Genomic DNA, 21764 nt, shown 5'->3' on the forward strand with positions numbered 1-21764 from the left:
AGTAAAGATGACAAACTAATGATAACACAAAGGTTCACAGTGAAAATAAACAGAACATGAAAACCATTCCAAATAGTAAAATATTCCTGATTTACATTGTAGAAATAATAAAATATCCTTGCAGATGAAAGAAGTTACCTGTTACAATCATCCCTGTTATATGCACATATGCAACATTTGTTGATGCAAATGTACTATATGTACATTTACACATATTGTACATATATTTGCACATTTGTACATATAAATTTCAACTTACACCACTAAACTGATGTTCCTAGAAATTTTAAGACAAAAAATATTGGTAAAGTCTCTGAAAATTAGCCATCAGAATGCAGGAGGAAATCACTGTCTTTCAGAAATTACCAACAACAGCAATGCTGTAGCTGCTTACTGACCAGCACATACATCACATTAAACACTATTTCAGCACATCTTTACTCAAGATTTCCATCACAAGCCTGATTTATATTCAATAAATGATCCAGTAGTTGCTTTACAAGTCATTTCCTCAAACACAAAAAACCTCCCTATGTTCTCGAAAGCTGTGTGATGTTGATGCGCGGCCTTTCATGCCAATATAAAAGCAAGTATTTTATTAACTCTACAGTCTGTACTTGTGACTTGTAAATATGGGGGGAAGAGGGAGAAATAAAGGCCTGTTTTAAAAACACTTCATTTTTTTTCTTTGTTTAACAGGATTCAGACTCAGGCTCATTTTTCAAACTACTTTCTCTAAATGAATGGACAGAGGCCCTCCAGTTGAATTTTAGTAAGCCCTCAAAACACACTGAACTTAAGGAATGCAAAACCCTATGAATATATCACACCCACCACTAAAAATAGGAGAAACTTAAAATAGCTAAAAATAGCTGCACTTTGAAATTTACATTGCTATTGGGATTTCTGGGCTTTTTTTAAATTTAAAAGCAAATAAGCAGTTTTACCAGTAAATATCCTATTTGATCCTGAGTTATATTACTATTTCTTTGTAGTTTTGATGTCTGTTTTCTAAATTTTTCCCTTATTACTGTCTCTCTAGGAAGAGGATAAATTTACTTACAAAATGGATGCACTGATGGAAAAGTGCTGTTAAAAGGTCCAAAGCAAAACAGAAACATTTTGTCTCTCACTCAAATACAGTCCACACAGAGTCAACTTATAAACTGGACTGATGGATCAAGCAGAGTTCGCACATAAAGCCACAGGACAGGGAAATGCTACAGGTAAGTCAGGGCTTCTGTTCTATTTTATCAGTTCCTCATCCTATTTCTCTGCCTGTTCCACATGCAAAATTTTTAATCTGTTTTCTGTTCTGTCAAGTTTCTCTAGTCCAAAGAAGTAACAAGGTAATTTTTAGAAGCAATTCAAACACCATCATTGTCAATTTCCACTGTTCCAATACATTACATGCAACTGAGAGTTGTTTAAACTAATCTGAATCAGAAAGTTCACTATGACTAAAAACAAAGTAATGGCAATCACATTTCCTTTCAAATAAGGTTGAAATCTAAATGAGGAGATTTTGAAGATTTTTAGAAATTAGGCATTTCAACGAAATTTAAACTTTGAGAAAATGGTGATGGTGGGGCTCAGTTCTTTTGGAAAAATAAAAACTGATCTGGAATCTTTTTTTAGTATTTAGAGTTATCACAAGAAAGCAGTTTAAATTCTGCCAAATTTATACTGGAATGTGATGAAGAGTAATACCTCTTAGTTCAACTTCTTTTGTTAATCTTAGACTGTAAAGCATTCCACTTCTGAAGCTAATTGAGCATAATTGAACATAAATCTGACTGTAAATGTTTATCTTTGCAGTCAAACTTCAAGAATTTATTCAGTTTTCACAATTCCTCTAAAAACTCATCCCACTACATAGCTAATGTCAAGACTCCTACTGAAGTCAAAACAAGTCAAGACTTCTACTGAAGCATTGTTTTAGCTGAGGCTATTAATATATATGTGCAAAAAACCCCAAACATTGCTGCTTTACTGGAAAATACAACATACAAATCTTTACCTGCAGCTCTGTAAAGTATTTTAGGTTCAAAGAATATGCATGGATTTTTGTCCTCTATGCATGAGAGCAGCAGTCCTTTGGCCTGCAGAGGACTCCTTGGAATAACAACCTGTAAAAATATTTTTAAATAGTTTAGTTAAAATAGCAATTCTGCTAGAAACTTCCTCAATAATACTTAAAACTAAGCAATTATTTGCTTTAAACAAATCTACATACAGATTGAGCTGTTCTTACAAAGTGAATTGACATCAGTGCTTCATTATTAAAGCACACTCCAAATTTTGAATTTTATTTTGTTCGCTGATGAGGCTTCAATAGTCCCCTCTATACATGTGATTGAAATACAAAGGTACTGTGCTCAGATAAGGTAGAACTAACATCTTAACAGTAACATTTGAGGTAAAAAGGAACAGAAGTATATCAGTCAGATTAATATACATATATACATAAACTTAGTGAAATTAATGTAGATGTACAACAAAAAATGCAGCTGAATGATCCTCAATTACTTGGGTGAAAATTCATCAGAACAGACACTAAAGGTATTCAGACTTAGTCTGAATAGTTTTGAAGGCTACAAAATGAAATAGTTACTTAAAGCTGATTTTCTTTTCTTACAGTAGAAGCTTGAAATTTGTTCATTTTGGAAATAAACAATCAATAAATACCTTAAATCATTATCAAGCAAAAAAAACCTAAGGCCTCCAGATGTAATCCAAATACTTGGAAGGAAACAGTATAATTCATTTGCCAACAGAAGAGTTAACTTTGGATGACGTAAGAGAATTTCAATTATGAAAAGAAAATTACCAAATTATTGCAGTTTAAATGAAAATAGAACCCAAGAGCCAAATTCCCTCAAATCAAAAGAACCAATTAATTTCCATCCCAGAGACCTCAAAGAGCTGCAACATGCAGCATGAAGTCTACCAGCAAACACTTTTATAGCTGTGAAGTTAGAAGTCACTGAAAACATTAATTCTAGCACTTGTTAAAAAAAATACATTTTAATTACAGCCATGGCTTCAAAATATATTTTGAGAGTAGTATCATTTATTTATATAAAGATAATATAAAAGAGTGAAAACACAACCTAAATCTCCTATTACATGAAATTAACTTGAGAAGTGATTTTTCTAAACAAGGGAGAAGCAGTTTATTAATATTTCACCAAAGCATTTGGTAACAGGCACATGGGAAATTACCCACGGATGTCACTAGTACAGCTGCTTAGGAATGAATCATTTTTAGGACAGATTTTATTTACCTTATTCATTTACGATGTTAAATCAGAACATGGTGATGAAGACTATTCCAAAGCTGGAAGTCACTACACTAGAGAGGATGATACTAAAAAGACCCAGTTCACAAAAACAAACTGAAAAATATATATTTAAAGTCACATGCTTAAGGTCTACATTTTTGTTACAGATTTAGAACTCAGGAGTAGAAATTCAGATGTGAACTTATTATCTACTCAAAAAATGACTAGCATACTATGCAGTTAAGTCCTAAAAAAAAGTAACATAGCCAAGGAACTGTTAGTGCTATTGTAAAAATCGCTGCTGGAAACTCAGCTGGAATACTTAATGATTCTTTCAACCCTTTGAAAAGAAAATGAATGAAACAGATGTCAAAAGAGCTCCAGATACTGTTAACGATTCTTTGATACTTTGATTTCTTTAGTCTAACAAAACGAAGACTAAAGAGAGTACAAGTGCTTTAGGCTATGAATGAGCAGATAAGTTAAATATACAAGCTAGTCAAGAACAAATTTAGGCTGGAAATGAAAAAGAAAGCTTCTAACCATAAGAGAAGATATTCGTACAAGGGAATGCAGAGAATCAATATTAATGTCTTCCATGTACACCCTCACAACAGTGGACAGAGGATACAATCATCCAGTACCCAATAAGCTTTGCCTAAGTACCAATGACCACAGTCCTTCCACTGAATAACTAAAGTTGTACAAACTCCCCTTAGCTTGAGCAATCCAAATTCTACCTGCCACTTAAGAAAAACATAAAATAAAAAGCCAGAAACTTCTCACAAAGTTTAATAAGAGGGTTGTTTTGAAAGCCACTCTTTTCAAAGATCAAACCTTACCCTTCTCAGCTTGTAAGACACTGACTTTCCTCCTGTAATATGGAGAAAGTATGCTTAGATATGGGACATTTGAAAATGCATCTGAAACACCAGTTCATTTTAACTTCTTGATTTCTATTTTAAGGGCCAGGGTTATTCATAAATACCTGCAATCTTGAAACATTATGAACTGTACCAACAAACAGCTTTGCAAAAAATATTAAAGAACAACACTGTTTTCACAAAGCAATATTATTCAAAAGATATAGTCTAAAACACTTCTCTGTGCACAAAAAGCTAGTAGATTGCTCCATCAGGTCCACAGAATTAGTGTGCCTTTACCTTTAACTGAGATGACATATCTTAGTGGTAGCAACCTACTTTAGCATTTTATCCAAGGAAAAGTGAAAGAAAGTGAAAAACGAACACAAAGATCAGAGGTGGGAACAAAGAAATCATATTACATGGAGTGACTAAATAAAATTCTGACTTACTAACTTGTTCATAAGACTAGCCATCAGTCTAGGTAGCTGGTATGAATCAGAAAGAGTATTAATCACCAGAGTGGACCACTAAACCTCATCCTTTGGTTTAGTATATAAAAATTTAAGATTGACCTATAAGATCAGCAGAAATTAGCTGGACCTGGAGTCAGTATTTTAATTAGCTGAGCTATGTTTTGCTTTCATACAATATTAAACTACTTTAGTTTTAAACAACGTCTAGAAAACATTTGATTCAATAACCTGGCAAAAGACTTTGTAGATTGCTTTTGTCTATAATCAGGAAATACTTTCAACTTCAGAAGATGACCTCAAATACCATAAAGAACACCCAAAGACAAAAATGTATTCCATTCCTCAAATATAATGAAATAAAGTGTGAATAATACAGGATTTTTTATTTAAGAGAAGAACAAGTAGGAAAAATGGCTATGGCCTCCCTATAGATGAGTAATATCTGAAGCTTTAGGACACCAAAATCATACAGAGACAACAGTATAAACAGCAGATAAACAATGAACATGTGTCTCTAGAATACAAATACTGGTTCTGCTTAAATCTTCCACATTAATCTGCCCTGAGTCATTGCTCAATGGACTGGATGCCAGCTAACCCAGAAGTATAAGTTCACAGACAAAACTTTGGTCAGGAAAAAATGAAGAGCCTGACAAAGTATTCTCTTGGTCTGAGATGATTATATCCTACACTTCCCTTTCTCTAGGAAAGTTATCCACCTAAGCACTAGGTGTCTTCACTTCAAGGGAAGCCACCATCTCAGGCAGAAAGCTTGCCTGAAGTTCTCACTCCAAGAATCACCAAGCAGTTGAGTTTGGCAAGGACCTCCAGAGAGTCATCTATTCCAATCCCCTTGACCAAGCAGAGGCATCCAGATCCAATTGCCTGGAATCACATGCAGACAAATTCTGAGTACCTCCAAGAATGGAGACTGCAAATTCTCTGGGCAATCTGTACTTCCTCATGTTCAGAAAAAGCACCTCTGGTGCTTCAGTTTGTGCCTACTGCCCACCACTGTCTTTCATATAAATTACTTCAATAATGCACTTAAGAGAGATGCAGAAATTTTAAAAAAATTAAAAGGAAAGTAGTATTTTTTGTTAGTTTTTAGGTTCTGTATTATACTGGACACAAAACTATGTAAAATGTATGTTTGTAGCACAAGAGAACAGACAAATACAAAATGCTATGTGTACTAAAGATTGCTTCAATAATGGCTATAAATTTTCAAACACTCAACAGAGTTTAAGTTTTCTAATAGTTTTTAATTAGCATATTCAGATATTTTGTTATGGATTGACATCTACTCTTCTTCTCCTCTGCACCCAGACTCATTGCTAGTCAGGTCCATTATAAAACAAACAAACAAAAAAAATAATCTTCATCAAATAAGAGCTATTATACCTTTATTCCTGGACAGTGAGCAAAAAAGGCTTCTGGACTTTGAGAGTGATATAGTGCACCATGACCCACACAGCCCCACGGCGCTCTAATGGTGAGGCTTCCACAATTGAACAGATCTCCAGAGCGGTAACGATATTTGGCTGCTTCATTAACAATCTGGGAAGATTTATATACAAAAGTAACATTCAGTCCAATACCTCTAGTTATGCATCAAGACACTTCAGTACATGCAATGTAACTACATCATCTGTTCCATGCATGGGATTCAGAGGATGAAATTAGAAGCAAAGGAATACTGTAAGTCAGCACAAAGACAAACATTTTCCAAGGCAAATAAACAATAATTTATTGTGTTCAAGTTAGATGCCTAAGCCTCAGGGGTAGCCTTATAAAACAGTTGTTTCATCATTCTATACTGTCAATCAGCCCAATCCAGATCTGTACTTTGTCCTGTGGACATATGGCCATCTGCAGCTGTATGCAGAAATTGTCTGTGTTCAGAAGACATAGGCTGTTGACTTTATGGCTGCTGAAGCCAACACAGCCACAAAACCAAAAATTAAAACAAACAGACATTTGCCTCAAACCAGATCTTTAATTTCCATTATTTAATAAGCCTTCAAATTGGCCATGGTACAGTTTACTGTTTACAGTACAGTACTAGCACTGTTTGCAGTTCACGCCTGTTTACCTAAAGCATGCATAAATATTAGTAATACAGCTGTGGTTATATTTGCAAAAAACTACATATTCAAACCAAGTACTAATGCTAACAAAAGAGTAGTTTAAACAGATGTAAGATTTATTTTAACCGCTCTCAAATTTATTAGTACTAACCTGATCAAATGCTGGAAAAATGTAATCTGCAAATTGAATTTCTGCAATGGCTGTAGCACCTGTAACAGCAATTCCAATACCAAAGCCAACAATTCCTTGTTCACATAAAGGGGTGTTGAAAACTCTGTCTTTACCTAAAAAAAAAAAAGAAAAAAACCACAATTCCTTTAATAAAACCAGCTTTAAGAGGAAAATATTGTCCCAGAAATATTTGACTTATAAACAAGTCACATGCAATTAAGCATATCGCTGTTTAGATGGGCTTTTTTAGGTGTAGCAACAATAACCATCCATTACAGGTACAGATACTTTAACTTGTAACAACTTAGAGGAAGAAAAGGAGAAACTAATTGAAAGCTAAGAACAGTTTCTGTGACTTACAGCATTCTGAACAGTTGAAGGAAAATTTGTTCTGGCATTTTCACATTTAAACATGCCTACCCCCCATGCTTATATGGGAGTGAACAATACTTACAATCATCCTTAACAGTTTACACTAAAGGTAACTGTTGCTTCTTCCATTTTTTTTTCCAGGCGCTGACAAGTAACTGTCCCTGCTCAAAGGCAGACAGATGCCCAGGGGCACCTGTACAAAAGCACACTGCCTCTGGTCCACACTCCCCATCAGCAGTGCCCATTCTTACCACTCTTCTCTCCCAAGGTAAGGCCACATTTACATAAGTTGCTTTGTCCCCAAGGAACTGCAGTTCCTGCTACAAACCCAAAACATTTGATTTCATTTCTCCCCTATGGGAGTGCAAAATTTCTGTGCCACAGTAATTTCTGATCCCAAATATGCATCAATCTAATAGATGACTGCACATAAAATTGTTCAGTTCATGAAATTAAAAACAAGAAGGAGTGGGAGGGAGATGAAACACCACTACAATATCCTGTATAAGACTTATTTACAATACTTGCCAGCAGTACTTTTCTGCCAAGGGAGTACAGCAGAAAAATCTTGGTCTGCTATTAAATCTTCCCTTTAGAACACTGGGTAGACAGTAGATTTCTATAGGAATCCATCATGCATGAAAATACCAAGACTTCAAATTGGATAGAAAAAATGTGCACAGTGCACACCAGTGGCTATGAAATAAATTAAACAATAACAAAATAACCATGAATCAACTAACCAAAAAACCAGACTAAACTAATAAGTGGGAAAGCTGTTACTAGCAGGACTTCTAATTTCAATATCTCTAAGTTCAACTATAAAAAGGAAAGCTAACAAAAGTTTTCAGAAAGAGATGATTAGGGAAAAAACATTGTCCAAGTACTTGCAATATACTAAAGGGAGGTATGTTTTACAAATCTTTAAAGGACACATCTTCCATTTCCACAGGTCACCCCTTGTACCCTGTCCACATGCATGTATGAATGTATAGATATATCAGTGAATATGTTTTTGGCTCTCCCTCTGCTTTCCTCTTTTTTCCCCTCCACCAGCAACATTCATTTAAAGCAAGTAAAAAAAGAAATGCCATCAAATGATACTACAGTGTTGGTGGTGTCAGTGAGGCTACAGAAGCCAACACCAAGTCCAAAGAGCTGCCACAATTGCAGGACACACCATGATTTCTCATACAAGACAGTGGAAACAAAGAGAATCCAAGATTAATTTTCCCTCTAGAGGGACCCTTCATTGCGTAAATTGTTCTCATTCCTGAGGAGCTGTATTCTCAGTTCCTATATTGCATTCTCTGGTGCACTCTCTCCATTCACAGACATCATGGCCAAAAAAAGAGGAAAATAAACTTCCTGTGCAATCATGTAGCTGTCCCAGGCCTTACCACCACAACTGTGAAGGTGCAGAAGCCTTGCACCCATATCCATCTGTAACAGCATAAACACTTGGCAAACACTTCCTTCCCTCCCTTTTATTTGTCTAGCATACCATGAATTAGCCATCTTGATTCCCTTCTCTTGCACTGACACAATTAATTTTAATTTAAAACAAATCTTATTTTAATAAACTAAAAATGTATTAACATTATAAAGACATATGGTAAGGTTGGTCATTTTCTTTCCTACTTCCTACTTTCCTGCTTCTTCTAAGTCCATTGGCAGATCACTATTTCTCACTTCACTTGCTTACAGGATATTTTGATCTTAGGCTTATAGCTTACCTAGCCTTGCTCTTTATTAACAGATTTTTCAGAGTATACTGGAATAGCCTAATACACAGATTCCATAAATGAATAAAACTCACACAAAAATTTAAATGTATTTGAACAATCCTGTAAAATGAGCTTTCAACTAATAATTGACACAAACTTGAAAATTAATTTTTTAATATCAATTTAGGGTGACAAATTAGTTTAAAAGCACGTTAGCCCCACCACACTAACATCTAACACTATAATTCAAAATATAAAATACATCCTAATAAAAAGGATGTATTTCATCCTAAAACATGCTACATACACACTAGCATGTAACACTATAATTCAAAATATAAAATACATCCTAATAAAACTGCTGAAATACTAATGAAATATTAAATGAGAGGTATCACATTGCTATCAATGGAGTATGATGAAATAAATGAAGTGAAAATCATTAAAGCAAAAGTAAAATGTAACGAGACACTGTAATGTGAGGAGTGTGAAGCACCTAATTTGGAGTTTCAGGACTAAAGGTACAATTCTCAAGCACCATGACTTAAAACAGAAAAGAGTAAGCAAGGGAACTCAATGAATGAAATTTATTACTCAGGAACAGTTCTGATTGTAGCATTAAAACAATAATACTGACCACTTAAAAGAAAATCCTAAAGCACTTTACTATATATTACATCAGAAAACAACTTCAGGCAGAGTTTTGAGGAGTAGGGCTTTCTTTATAAAATCTAGCCCCTTATGACAAAAAAACATACACATTGTTAGGATAAAACAAATATATTCATTTCCCCAAACATTAAAAATTGTATCGTGTTGTTTTCACCTTCTATTTTTATTGATACAGCATGAAAATCATTACTAAAACTAACACAACATATTTAAATATTTAGCATTTAAATGCACTAAGCCTATGTATTTTTATCTATTTTTTTCACATTTTCTTATTTTTCACTTTTTTCAAAACATAAAAAGGAAGTCCATTTTGATAAACAGCCATTCACACCATCCTCTGCAAACCAGCTGAGTCAGATTTCAGCTGAAATCTGACTGAAGCAGACAAACCACCCAGAGATATACTTTGTATTTCCATATTTCATTTCCTTACCAACAAAGAAACACTTCCTAAAATGTGTTCCTCCTATGATTTGTGTCAGCCACACAGCTCAAAACAAACTAACACTAACTCAAGGAGGTGACTTGCCAGCCCAGGGGAAAGCAGCAAGCTGCACTTTCTGCAGCCAGGTGCGTCAGCCCCTGCAGAAGACATTATTACACTGGTGTGCATTTCAATTAACCTGCCTGGCTTTACAAACATCCCTGGCTCCAGCCACCTGAACAGGTCGGCGCCCTTTGCCAGCTACTGAGGGAAGCAATACGGCAAACATGGAGGGTTATGGGAAAAAAAAAAAGGATGATTCTTCTCATCTCTCCATCCCAATAACTAAGGAGTAAGACTAGATGCATGTTCAGGAAGTTGAAAAAACACTCTAGAAGTCTTCCCTAATAAAGAAAATCTGAAATTATGAAGAACAAACATTAAAGAAAAAATGTTTGTTCTTCATAATTTCAGATGAAGAAATTTTATTTAAGTATTTTTTTACTTAAATAAAAAGGAGTGATCTTTGTGATTTTCAGAACAAAGAGTATCCCATGAATGTTCAAATTACCACTGACCCTTTGTGTAAGAGACAAAAGCTTTAAGGCAGTCTCACAGTCATCTTCTCGTTCGCCAGGAATAAAGAGTTTCATAGCAACCTAACAGAACACGTTTACAGACATTTGTAGTCGATTATTGTGCATGAATGTTTTGGCTGCTTCATCTTTATTTGTTCCAAGCCATCAGGAAAAAAGTATTTCAGGATTCTGCAACAAGTCATGTTCCTGTCTTAATTTAACTTCAAAAATAAGATATTCAAACAATATTAAATATCCTATAATGTTAACACACCACCCAATGCTCCAACTCTGAGTAATTTTATATCACTCTGCACAAGTCCACCCTGGACCATTTGGGTGGTTTAGGGAGTACTGCTGGTGATTTAGCCAAAGGAGAACTGTGCTTTGTTTTCAAAGTACAGCTGCATCACTGGTGCTAAAAAAATGCATAACGCATCTTAAAAGATGTCAGTACTGAGCAGTATTAACAATATATGTGGATAGCATTTCATTTGTCTCAATGATCTCACTGACTTCCATTTAAAACATCCATAAGAAGTCAAATAGAAAAGTCTAAGAAGCTAAATATATTAGGAGTTCAACCAAAGCAGTCAGGCTCCATATGCAGAAAGGACTGGAAAGAAAAGATGAGTTTTTTGGTACTCACCAGGGACTTTGTGTAGAAAATTCAAATAGGAATTATTAATTCCCAATCAGTCCTGCCTTCAAAGACCTTTTTTAACCTTAAAATATCTAGGATTTTTCACAGATGTACTTCTACATCAGTCTACTAATTTTATTTCTTAACATATTTAAAACAATCTATCCAACATTTAAGCTTTCTTGGTCCCATCATCCCTTTTAAGCCCCATTTTACAACTGGTGACACTTGCTGTCTTCCATTTCTCTGATACTATGGAAGAGGGCAAGCCAAACAGTAAGTAAATTTTGGAGCTCCTGGGTTAACAAAAAGTATTTCTAACAACTTACTCATTTTAATCATTTTGTTCTACCATTTTTTCTACTGATAACCTAGTCACAGTTCTCCAGCTTTAAAAAAATAGGCCCTGTTGCTCTGAAGGGAATACCAGTAAATATACATTGACTTTACAGCTGGATATAGAAATTTCAAAGCTACTTGTCCAAAGCAGGGCTTCAGGCTCACTGACACAGAGATAGTTTAACTCTCAGTCTTGAAACTTTGCACACTAACATGCTGTGTTGTTTAAAAAGCTGCTTTTTCCAGAACTATCCATGTTACAATACTTCACCTGATGAAAAGTGATTGTATGAAAAGGATTTCATACACTGAACTTCTAAAGATGACTTTGACCTACTGTGCACAGAATAACAACACTTACAGAATTTAGCGATATTCCTCTCCTGTTCTTCCCCAACCCCATATCCTCCAAAAGCCAAGAACATTTGTGTGTGCCCAAACATTCATAACAGGCTTCAAGGGCCCAGCCATGCCTCTGGTATAACTCAGCCAACCCCAGGGCTGAGTAACCAGGTCTCAGCCCTCAGTCAAGTCAATGTAAAGTCCCAAGTCATGTGCAGTGAGTTGGTCTGTTAATAGGAGAAATACATGCATCCACACCCACTGTGTATAAACTGCCTATGCCTTCAAAATTTTCAACATTTCATTACCTTGAATAAGAAGCCATTCAAATTTTGACTATTTAGCAACTAAGTACATCACACTCCCATTATACTTTCCATAAATATTCCAAAAATTCACATTATGGCAGTAAGATACAAAAGTAAGATACAAAAGATACAAAAGTAAAAAAACATACTGCCAAAATCTGTGAGCAACTGACATGAGGGTCAGAAATGAGATTTGCATGCATTAAACTAAATTAGCTTCTTCCTATTTTGCTGCTGCAAAATCCACTATCACACTCTATTTTGCAACAAAGGAGCTGACTTCCTATTCTAGTTTTACACAGAAGTTTTAAAGATCAAATGACAGATAAGCCTTTCTTACTTGGTTTCACTTGTTCACAGGAGTCCTAATTATGCTTCATTTGGGGCAAAAAAAAGAAAATCCCACAAAAAAATGCATTCTTCTGAACCACTTGTCACCCCTGTGTTGCCCAAAGTAAAGGACACCTGTTCTGCCTGGCAACTGGTAAGAACAGGAATTCTTCACAGGTTTATAATATATGTCACTGACATATCCTACACTTTAGAAAAGCACTTCAAGTAATTTGGAAATTAGGAACAGCTGAAAGATTTCCTTTTAAGTCTTTCCCAGTTACTAAATCATACAAATCATACATTTGAAGAAACATGAATGTTTGAACTAGTAGTTCTAGCTCAAAGTGTTCTCAACAAGTCATTCTTTGACCTAAGATGATGCATTTTTCTTCTAAGAGCTTATTAGATCACAAGTACACTTTCACCTCCTCTCCCCCAAGATTCCCTCAGGAGAAAAGCCTGTTTACTGCAGTTCCATTTAACCCTCACTCTCACAGACTACAAATAGTATCAGTCAGGAGAACTGCTGAAGTACAAAGAAAAGGTTACCATGGACAGAAATTCTTATAATCTGCACTGTTACCAAATTTCAGGTTTGGAAGGAAAACTTTCTACTAAAACTTAGTAAATTCTGAAAGTTCACAGCATAAATATAACATTAATAATGTCCTTGTCAGGCTTACAGAATTTTGGATTAAAGAGGACCCAGAAAAACTCCATAGATACCTCTGCCTTCCTAAAGCAAAGAGTAAAGATTTCATTTTTAGCCCTCTCCCCCAGTTCAGAATTCCTGTCATTTGTGACAAACTAGCAGCCACTGAAAGCTAAAGAATAAAACAAAATATTAAAATATATTATGTCATTGTCTCCCTTTCTCAGGGAAGAAGTGAGAGTTGGGGGAGGTTAATTCAAAGCTTTGGCTTTAGCTTTCAATGCTGGTAACCTTGCAAGTCATTTAATCCTCCCACAATGGAAGAGCAGCCAAGCAGTAATATGAACAGGGGGAGGAGCAGATTCTTTTCAGGTACACAGTGTCAAGTGAAAGAATGGTGCAAGGAAGTAAACAAATTATAAAAAAGAAAAAATCCCTACTATGACAGTAGTCACATGGTGGAATAAGCTGTCCCAAGAGGTTGTAGAAGCTCCTACCTTGGACATGTTCACCTGGACAAGACCACAGGCAAACTAAACTCTGTTGAGTACTGACTGGTTCTAAACAGATGACTTTCAAGGTCATCTCCTTACAACTCTCTATGGTTTATTAACAGCCCCAAGCAGGGCTACATGATGACTGCCAAAACTTTTTATGCCTGCCCTTTTCACCTGTCCTGTTCATGGAAGCAATTCATGACATTGATAAAACAGTACTCATTCAGACCCACACTCTTAGGAAAATATTTAAAAAGATGCTCACATCTCAGCAGCAGATTTCCTCACCAGAATTTCTTTTTACTTTTCTAAGGGACTCTTGGAGGAAGAGAAGGTGAAAGAGTAGTCGTGATCTAATGAGCCCTTGGAAGGAAAACACATCATCTTGAGTAAGAGAATGACTTGTTGAGAACACTTTGAGCTGGAACTGCTAGTTTAAACATTCATGCAGGCTGCCCACTCCACACTGAAATCCTCCTCATCATCTGGCTCATACATCCAGTTGCAGCCTAAACAAAAAAAAGAGCAATGCCTAACTAGACAAAGCATTCAAATATTCCTCCAGCTATGATTAATAACATTCCTTTGTCAACTACAAAAAACTTTTGCTGCATGAGAAGCACACTTGCAGAAAAGCATAACTGACATACAGTTTGACATGAGGAGATATGCCAGACGACCGAGTGCTTACTTGCAAAAATATGCCCCAAAATTGACATCTACCAAATACTTATATGTGGGTATAAGCAGAGGACAACACACCAGCTTAAATTACAAGGCTTAGATCAGTTCCATGCATTTTCACATCATCTGCAACATGACATGACAGAGATCCAACAGGAAACACAGAACAGTTGTCAAGGCTAAGTTTTGCAAACTGTCAATGAAAATTCTGCTGTAATAAGCTGTGCACACCATCTGGATGACAAATCAAGAAGTAGGCAAAAATGTCAAACAATACCAGTTACCCTCTCTCACATTTCTCAGTATCAGTAGTGTAGATGTATTTTATAGTATATGTGAAAGCATGCTGGATCTACCTGGAATTGTGAAGCAAGTATTCTCAAGAGCAAGGATTTCATGCTGCTGTAGAAGTACTCAGGAGCAAAGAGCTCAATGACCAGAAACCTGCAGTAATGAAAACCATCTTACAAATCTCACTGGTAACCATGCCTGTCCCTTTATACTGCAAAGCATGTGCAAGGGAAAAATTAATAAAGTAGTCTGTATTTGGTGCCTCCATCTAAGTGTGAAAACCCTGTGCCAGGTTTTAATTTAATGCTTCTGCAAATTAAAAAGAAAAGAGATCTTTTTATAATAAAAGACTAGCATGTTATATTAACCTGGTCACTAGAAGATGGCTCTAAATCAAGTCAAAATAAGATGAACCTCCACCTCAAAGTGCTTCTGCTGCAAATCTGGTTAAACAATTCCCAAACTTGGATACTAGTCTTGATTTCTTTCCACCCTTCTAGGCTTCAAGCAAATTACTTCCAAGAAAACTCTTGAGTTTTATTCCCTGTAAAAAAGCCTGCAGAACCTTCTTAAGTTGAAATTACCACCCTCTTACCACCAAACTCAGAGTAGAAAAAACAGCAGACATATTGAATTAACCCCAGCTGATGAGTGGGATAAATAAACATACAGATAAACAGAGGGAATCACAGGACTAACCAACGAAATTGAGAATCACTTCATTCCACCTAAGGACATAAAGAGAGATGTCAAAAAGAAGGTACACAAAATGTACCTTGCGACCTCATATTAATACAGACTGCAAGACTAGTTGTGTTTATCAATTCCATCTTGGGTCTTTAATATACATAAAGTTTCATCCTCCTCGACCTGATATTATCAAAATACTGTTTTTACATGATTCACTGCAAGTATTTTCTGAAGTGGAAAATTCCATTTTTATGAAGCTTAGCAGCACATACTTTTTTGCCCAGCAATGTATCTTGAAATATCTTAAAAATGTGAGAACAGCTTTCTCTTTTTCACTGAGTATCACGTTCTATATTAAAAAATATATTCCTTATCTTTCCTTCAAACAGTTTTACAACATAGGAAAAGAAACATAAGTATTAGCAAGCCCCAAATAAATAAAATACAGTTTTCACAGCGGGCACACTATCAGAACAATTAAAAAGAAAATAAAAACAAAACTAAAAAGCTATTTAACTCTGACAGTGACTGATTTATATTACTATCCCACAGATAAAAAACATGTAGAAAGGACACACTATATTTTACCAAGTTTTTACATTTTACCAAGTTTTCAAGTAACTTTCCTTCTAACTGTAAATTTCAAAAAAGAATTGGCTATTTAAGATGAAAATGAACAAAATGTACTATTGTGTAATGAGTCCGGAACACGTTCTCCAGATGTTACTGTTCAAAGACATTTATATAAATCAGAACAAATCCAGGTCTTGCCAAACTGTTCTGGAAGAACCAGGCAAGCAAACTGCAGAATTCTTCACTTAAATCTATGCAAAAAGAAATGAGGATAACCAAACCCCAGGCTATTTACGTTTTACTCAATCTACAAACAAGTAGTCATTTTGAACTCTGAATGAAATGTTCCACCCTTAGCTTACATCCATGATGTCAAAAATTCTGAACTCCTTCCTTCTACCACATGCAATGTTTTAGAAGGAGCAGGACCTATGCCAAAGAAGAACCATGTTTCTCTAGCAAGCTTGCAGTCTGCTTTTAAGCATCGAGATAACATTTTTCTATCTGCTTAGAGAGTAAAGCCCTAACACTTATGCTACTTTAGGCTGAGTTTTTCCTCTTCCTCATACTAGCCTATGGTTATGTTCTAAAAGAATGTAAAAGACACCATGATTACTGATTCAAAATTCCACATAAAAACCACAGAGTGTCTTCCCACCTGCTGAATTAAGACCCAACTACTAGTAGCTTTTGGGAGGCAGAACACACTGCCTTAATATATTGCATTACAGCCCATCCAAATTGTGTTCTTGTACTTCTTACCTTTGCACTGTAACATTTGGGACCACAAAAACAACCACAACAACCCAGAATCTCCATTAACAGATATGTGCTATCTTACCAGTCACGTTAAACATAGTCTACACAATAAAAGATGTCTTGAAATCACTACCAAAAATATATACAATATAAACATTTTAAAGTATTTTATGTATTTTGGAGGCAAACTATCAGAATTGTTTTAAAAACAACCCCATACTATATATAGTTCTATTAGCTCAGCTTCAAAAGATTCTCCCATCATTTCATGCTAAAAGCCATCAGGACATTAAGCAGTTTTTGCAAGCACATCCAAACTTCAGCCAACAACCTTCACCAAATACCATAACAACACGGGGACAACTCTATCTTCTCACCCATAGGTTTCACTTAAAACACAGAACTTGCTTTCAGGAGTTTTCCACAGCTAAAGCTCACAGAATAATATTGTGCTCAAGTAAATACTTATCTTCAAAGAATGACTACTATTTTTTTAGAAAAGCTGGTGTCCTTTGGGCATGGCTAGGTACAGCCATCTTCTGGCCAAATAAACAAAGACTCATGAATTAGTTTACTGGACTATAAATAAACTATTCATTTACTGAGAATGAAGTGTTCCCTGAAAACTCACACAGGTGTTTACACCTTAGACACAAGATCTACAGAATAACAGCCAGGGATTACAGTGGATCAGGTGTTGTGAATAAACATTATTGCTCAAGACAAGCTAGCATTATCATGGGATGTAAGAACAGAGAGCTGTAAGCAACCAGGTTTTACTCAGTAAAACACACGAGTAAAGCATCCAGTTTTGGATGCCCTATATCCTCCAGCTGCAGCAACCAGAGTTCAGAGAAATTGATCAATAAAGAAAAGCTTCAAATCATAACAATAATCCTGCACTGGGACCATATGTGTAGGAAAGCCAGAGAAACTTCACCACTGAAGGCTAAAACCAGCCTTTGCCAGTTGATCTGTCCCAAAACATACCCTGTGCTTCAGAAAGAAAATTTTGTAAGGAAGACAGAAAGAAAAGAAAAACAAATATGGAAGTGATAAATAAAATCATTTTTAAAGAATCCAGCTGATTGCTAATGTGGCTAGGTCATCCTGACATAAGGATACTATTTTCTTTCACAGCTACAACTGTGGTTTTATATGTGTAGTTCAGTCACTTGCTTTTTGCTGAGTTTGAAACTTGCCACAGGGGAAATTTCTGATTCAACTCTCCCTCTTCTCACAGGATTCAATAAAAGTGTTACCTCTTCTCCTGATGTTCCTTTTTTGCCTGTAATTTATCAATTTGCAAGCAAATATCCTGAACTCACTTAATAGACAGAAATTAGTGTTTACAATCTGCTCCCAATCTATTTCACACTTTTTTAAAAATATGGTTTGGAAGAAAATAATCCTAGCAACTATATTTACACTCCTAGCTGCATCAAAATAATAACAATAATAACAATAATAACAAAGCACAGGAAGGATTATATATAAAACAATCCTATAAGCTTGAAAATATTAGGGAAAAAAGAGAACTAAATTTCAAGTTACTTGTGCATTCCCCTTCCACTCTACATAAAACCATAAAATGAGTAAGGAGAAAAAAAAATGAAGCTGCTTATTACACATTTACTACTATATGCATGTATTAATGTCTCTAGCCATGTGTGTACCTCAGTATTACCTAAAAGGAAATGATCTGAGATTGATTTTGTTTTATCCCACATACATACAGGAGTGACACACAGTTGTTCTTACAGAGTTTCATTTTATCAAGCATCCACCCAGCAAAAAATCAATTAGTGGCTGCACAGCAGTAGATTAGAAAAAGAACTTGGGGACTAAATCAAGCCACAAACTGACAGCCAACACTGCATTGCTAATAAAGGCAGCAAACATCCCTCTAGAACATTTCAGCAATGTTACACAGAAACCTTGGGAAAAGCACTTTGTTCTAACTGACTGTGTTTGAGGGTATCACAAGCTGCTGGGGGGGCAGTAGATCTCTGTGTGCACTGAGACACAAAAAGAGGAGAACAGCAATAACAGAGACCAAACAGAATAGATAAAAAATAAAAAGCCATGAGTCAAAAACTCTACTCAGTGATGGGACATTAATTCAGAAAGGAAGAACCCTATCTTCCTCTTATTCACTCTGCGATCACACAGAGGATTCCAAACAGTGACACATTAACCACATGAGCAAAAGACAAATTCCTTCCAAAATATTTCAAAAGAACAACTGCTGCTGTATCTTCACAAAGATCAGCTTTGGCATCTCAGTCAACTCTTTGTGAAGTAAGTTCAGAACTCCTGAGGGACAGCATTAGGCCAAGTCTCTTACACCCTGAGCAAGCATTTGCTTCTGGTAGGAGATACCACAGTGACATCCTCTTGGAACTGAGAGAATCTTGAAACAAAAACTCCCATTCAATGTATTCACATTCTTACCTGTATTTGCAAATAGTTGCAAGGGAATTAAAATGGCATTATTCAGGAATTCCCTACTGAAAAGTAAAACACTCATTTACACTACTCTTTCAGTCAAAAATAATTTTCAATAGCTCAAAAACTTGGAAAACAATCTATTCAGGCCTGTAAATACTGGAAATCTAACTTATACAGTCACCTAGATTTCCTTGATGGCAAACAGAAGGACATTCCATGACAAGGAATTGAAGGTTGCTGCACAATAGGGAATTGAGCGGAATCTCAAAAAGTTTGCAAACTTCATCTGAAAAAGTGAACATATACACCAAAAAAAAGTCAGCTCCTACTCAAGCACTGCTATGGGGAAAGACCTGCCAAGCTCACCTTTCTTCTGTTGGACTTTGAGTTCTGAGCAAGGGCTGATCCTATTCCACAATCTCAAAATACCAAGCTCTGAAACAGCCAGAAAGCTCCTGCTCCTTACCCTCGCTAAGGACAATCTTTTGACATGGCAGCAAGTGCACATTAGAATCTCCCTTCAAGTGCAGACCAGAATTGTATGAAAGAAAAATCACCACAGAGGTCAAATCACCTGGGGCACTTACAGATATGGAAGCACTCAAGCTGTAGGTGTTTGGAGGATGGCAGAAAGAACAGTCAAGGAAAGTATAATATATATCTATATATATCTATATATATCTATATATATATATCTACACTTCACTTCCCTGTTTATGTAATTTTCATTTTTTGGCCACAGCAGGATAGAGAGGTCTTCTTTTTGTTTTGAGTTACACAAAAAACACCTGCCTTAGCATTCTTCTGAGTTACATCATTTGTCAATCACTATTTCTACTATTCTTATTTCTGTCTTCACTTCTGTCCAATTTCTCCATTTTTACCTTGTTTTTACCTCTGTTTTTTCCTCCCATTTCTTTATCTCCTATCATCTAATTCCTACCTGTGATCTCCTCTATATTTCTGTCATGTGGATGATACTGATCTTTACATGTTGCCGCTTTATGTCACACTTCAGGCAGAGCAAGAGAACACATACTCCCATTCCAAGATAGTTGTTTCAAATCCATTTGCAGACTCAAAAACAAATGGACAGCATTTTCTCTGAAGGATTGGCATAATAATGTACTTCCCTTTAAAAAAAAATTTAAAAATGTTTGCACACATTACCTAGGCTATTAAAACACAGTTTACATCACACTGTTCTAAGGACAGGAAACACCTCCAGAGAGCAGGACTATGGAACAGCAGGCATTCCTTATTTTGATAAATATACTCTAAAGGTTAGAGGATATAACTTCTGCAAAACAGTGACAATCAAAAACCTGTCAGAGGGTGATGGGGAAAAAGATAAAAAATAAAACATGAATATGCCTTCCAGAGTACCAGATCAGAGAGAGGGGACAAAGGAAAAAAACTGTACAACACTTATTTCCCTTATCTGAAAGGAGCACTCTGCATAAATATTCCAGAAAGTCTACTCATTTTCATTATACAGTGACAGATTTTTAAACATTCAACTCAATGCCAGAAAACTGGAATAATGTATTTTAGACCTTGACATAAGATGCATAGGAACAAACATACCATCTTTAGTCACACTATCATGAAAATTAAATTTCCACACACTGACTGACTTACATACAATTCCTTAATTAAATATTTTTAAACATAATTCCTGGTAGCACATTAAAAATTCATATGCTCAAAAGGTTGCATTTATTTCCTTAAAAAGTCAATGAGCTTTCCTTCACTTACTAGTACAGGCCTCTGGCTATGTTTATACAATGTAACGCTCCACTGGAAAAAAAAAATAAGCAGCTTTTATATTTTATGACCAATTTATTCTAAAAGCAAACTTTTTTTCTGTCTCTCGAGAGAGACTTCAGTAACATTCTGGGCACCAATCAACATCTCTATAATACTACTACTGATTATTAATATATTAAGTTCTTCCTACTATAGTATTAGACTATATTTAAATCTTGACCTCTATAGAAGTGCTTTAAAATGAACTATCAGTTTTTATCAAAATAACAACTTACAGGCATAGACTGCCACCTAGTGATCTTAATTATCTACAAAGCAAAAGAAACAAAACAAATGAAACAAAAATCAGCTCCTCTTCCAGATAGAAGGAAAAAACCCCATTCATTCCTTCATATTTTATATCAACATATAGAAACAACCTCACATTATGTTACTTGCATCACCTACTATAATTTGACAGTAAATTCAGGAGGGGGATGGGGAAAGAGTCAGTAAGTGTATGTAATCTTCCTCATAAGATTCATCAGGTTGGTTGGTTGTCACTTCCATCTGCAATTCCTCCTTATTTTACAGGGAGTCTAGCCTTTTCATAATACAAGCATTCCATCAAGAACTTATTTAATCTCTGAGATTGCACTGATAGGCAATCTCCTATCCTGACAGACCTCCTGACAGACCACTCAAAACACTGTATTCTTTCAATTTTTTGCACTTTCAGTCTTTTCTGTTTCTCCTCAGCATTGTAACTATGTTTTCAGTACATCCTCCAGT

The 21764-nt window shown here is 35.6% G+C and overlaps 1 protein-coding gene across 1 annotated transcript in view; it reads right to left on the reverse strand.

The window, feature by feature from the left end:
- BCKDHB (branched chain keto acid dehydrogenase E1 subunit beta) overlaps nucleotides 1–21764 on the reverse strand; it is a 111214-nt gene that overhangs the window by 82648 nt on the left and 6802 nt on the right. Inside the window, exons 4-6 of the mRNA XM_036380876.2 lie at nucleotides 6865–6998; nucleotides 6028–6183; nucleotides 2021–2129 (exon numbers count right to left, since the gene is read on the reverse strand). Coding sequence (XP_036236769.1) covers nucleotides 2021–2129; nucleotides 6028–6183; nucleotides 6865–6998 — 399 coding nt within the window. The remainder of the gene's footprint in view (nucleotides 1–2020; nucleotides 2130–6027; nucleotides 6184–6864; nucleotides 6999–21764) is intronic.

Source organism: Molothrus ater, chromosome 3 (genome assembly GCF_012460135.2).
Source record: "Molothrus ater isolate BHLD 08-10-18 breed brown headed cowbird chromosome 3, BPBGC_Mater_1.1, whole genome shotgun sequence".
Classification (NCBI taxonomy): domain Eukaryota; kingdom Metazoa; phylum Chordata; class Aves; order Passeriformes; family Icteridae; genus Molothrus; species Molothrus ater.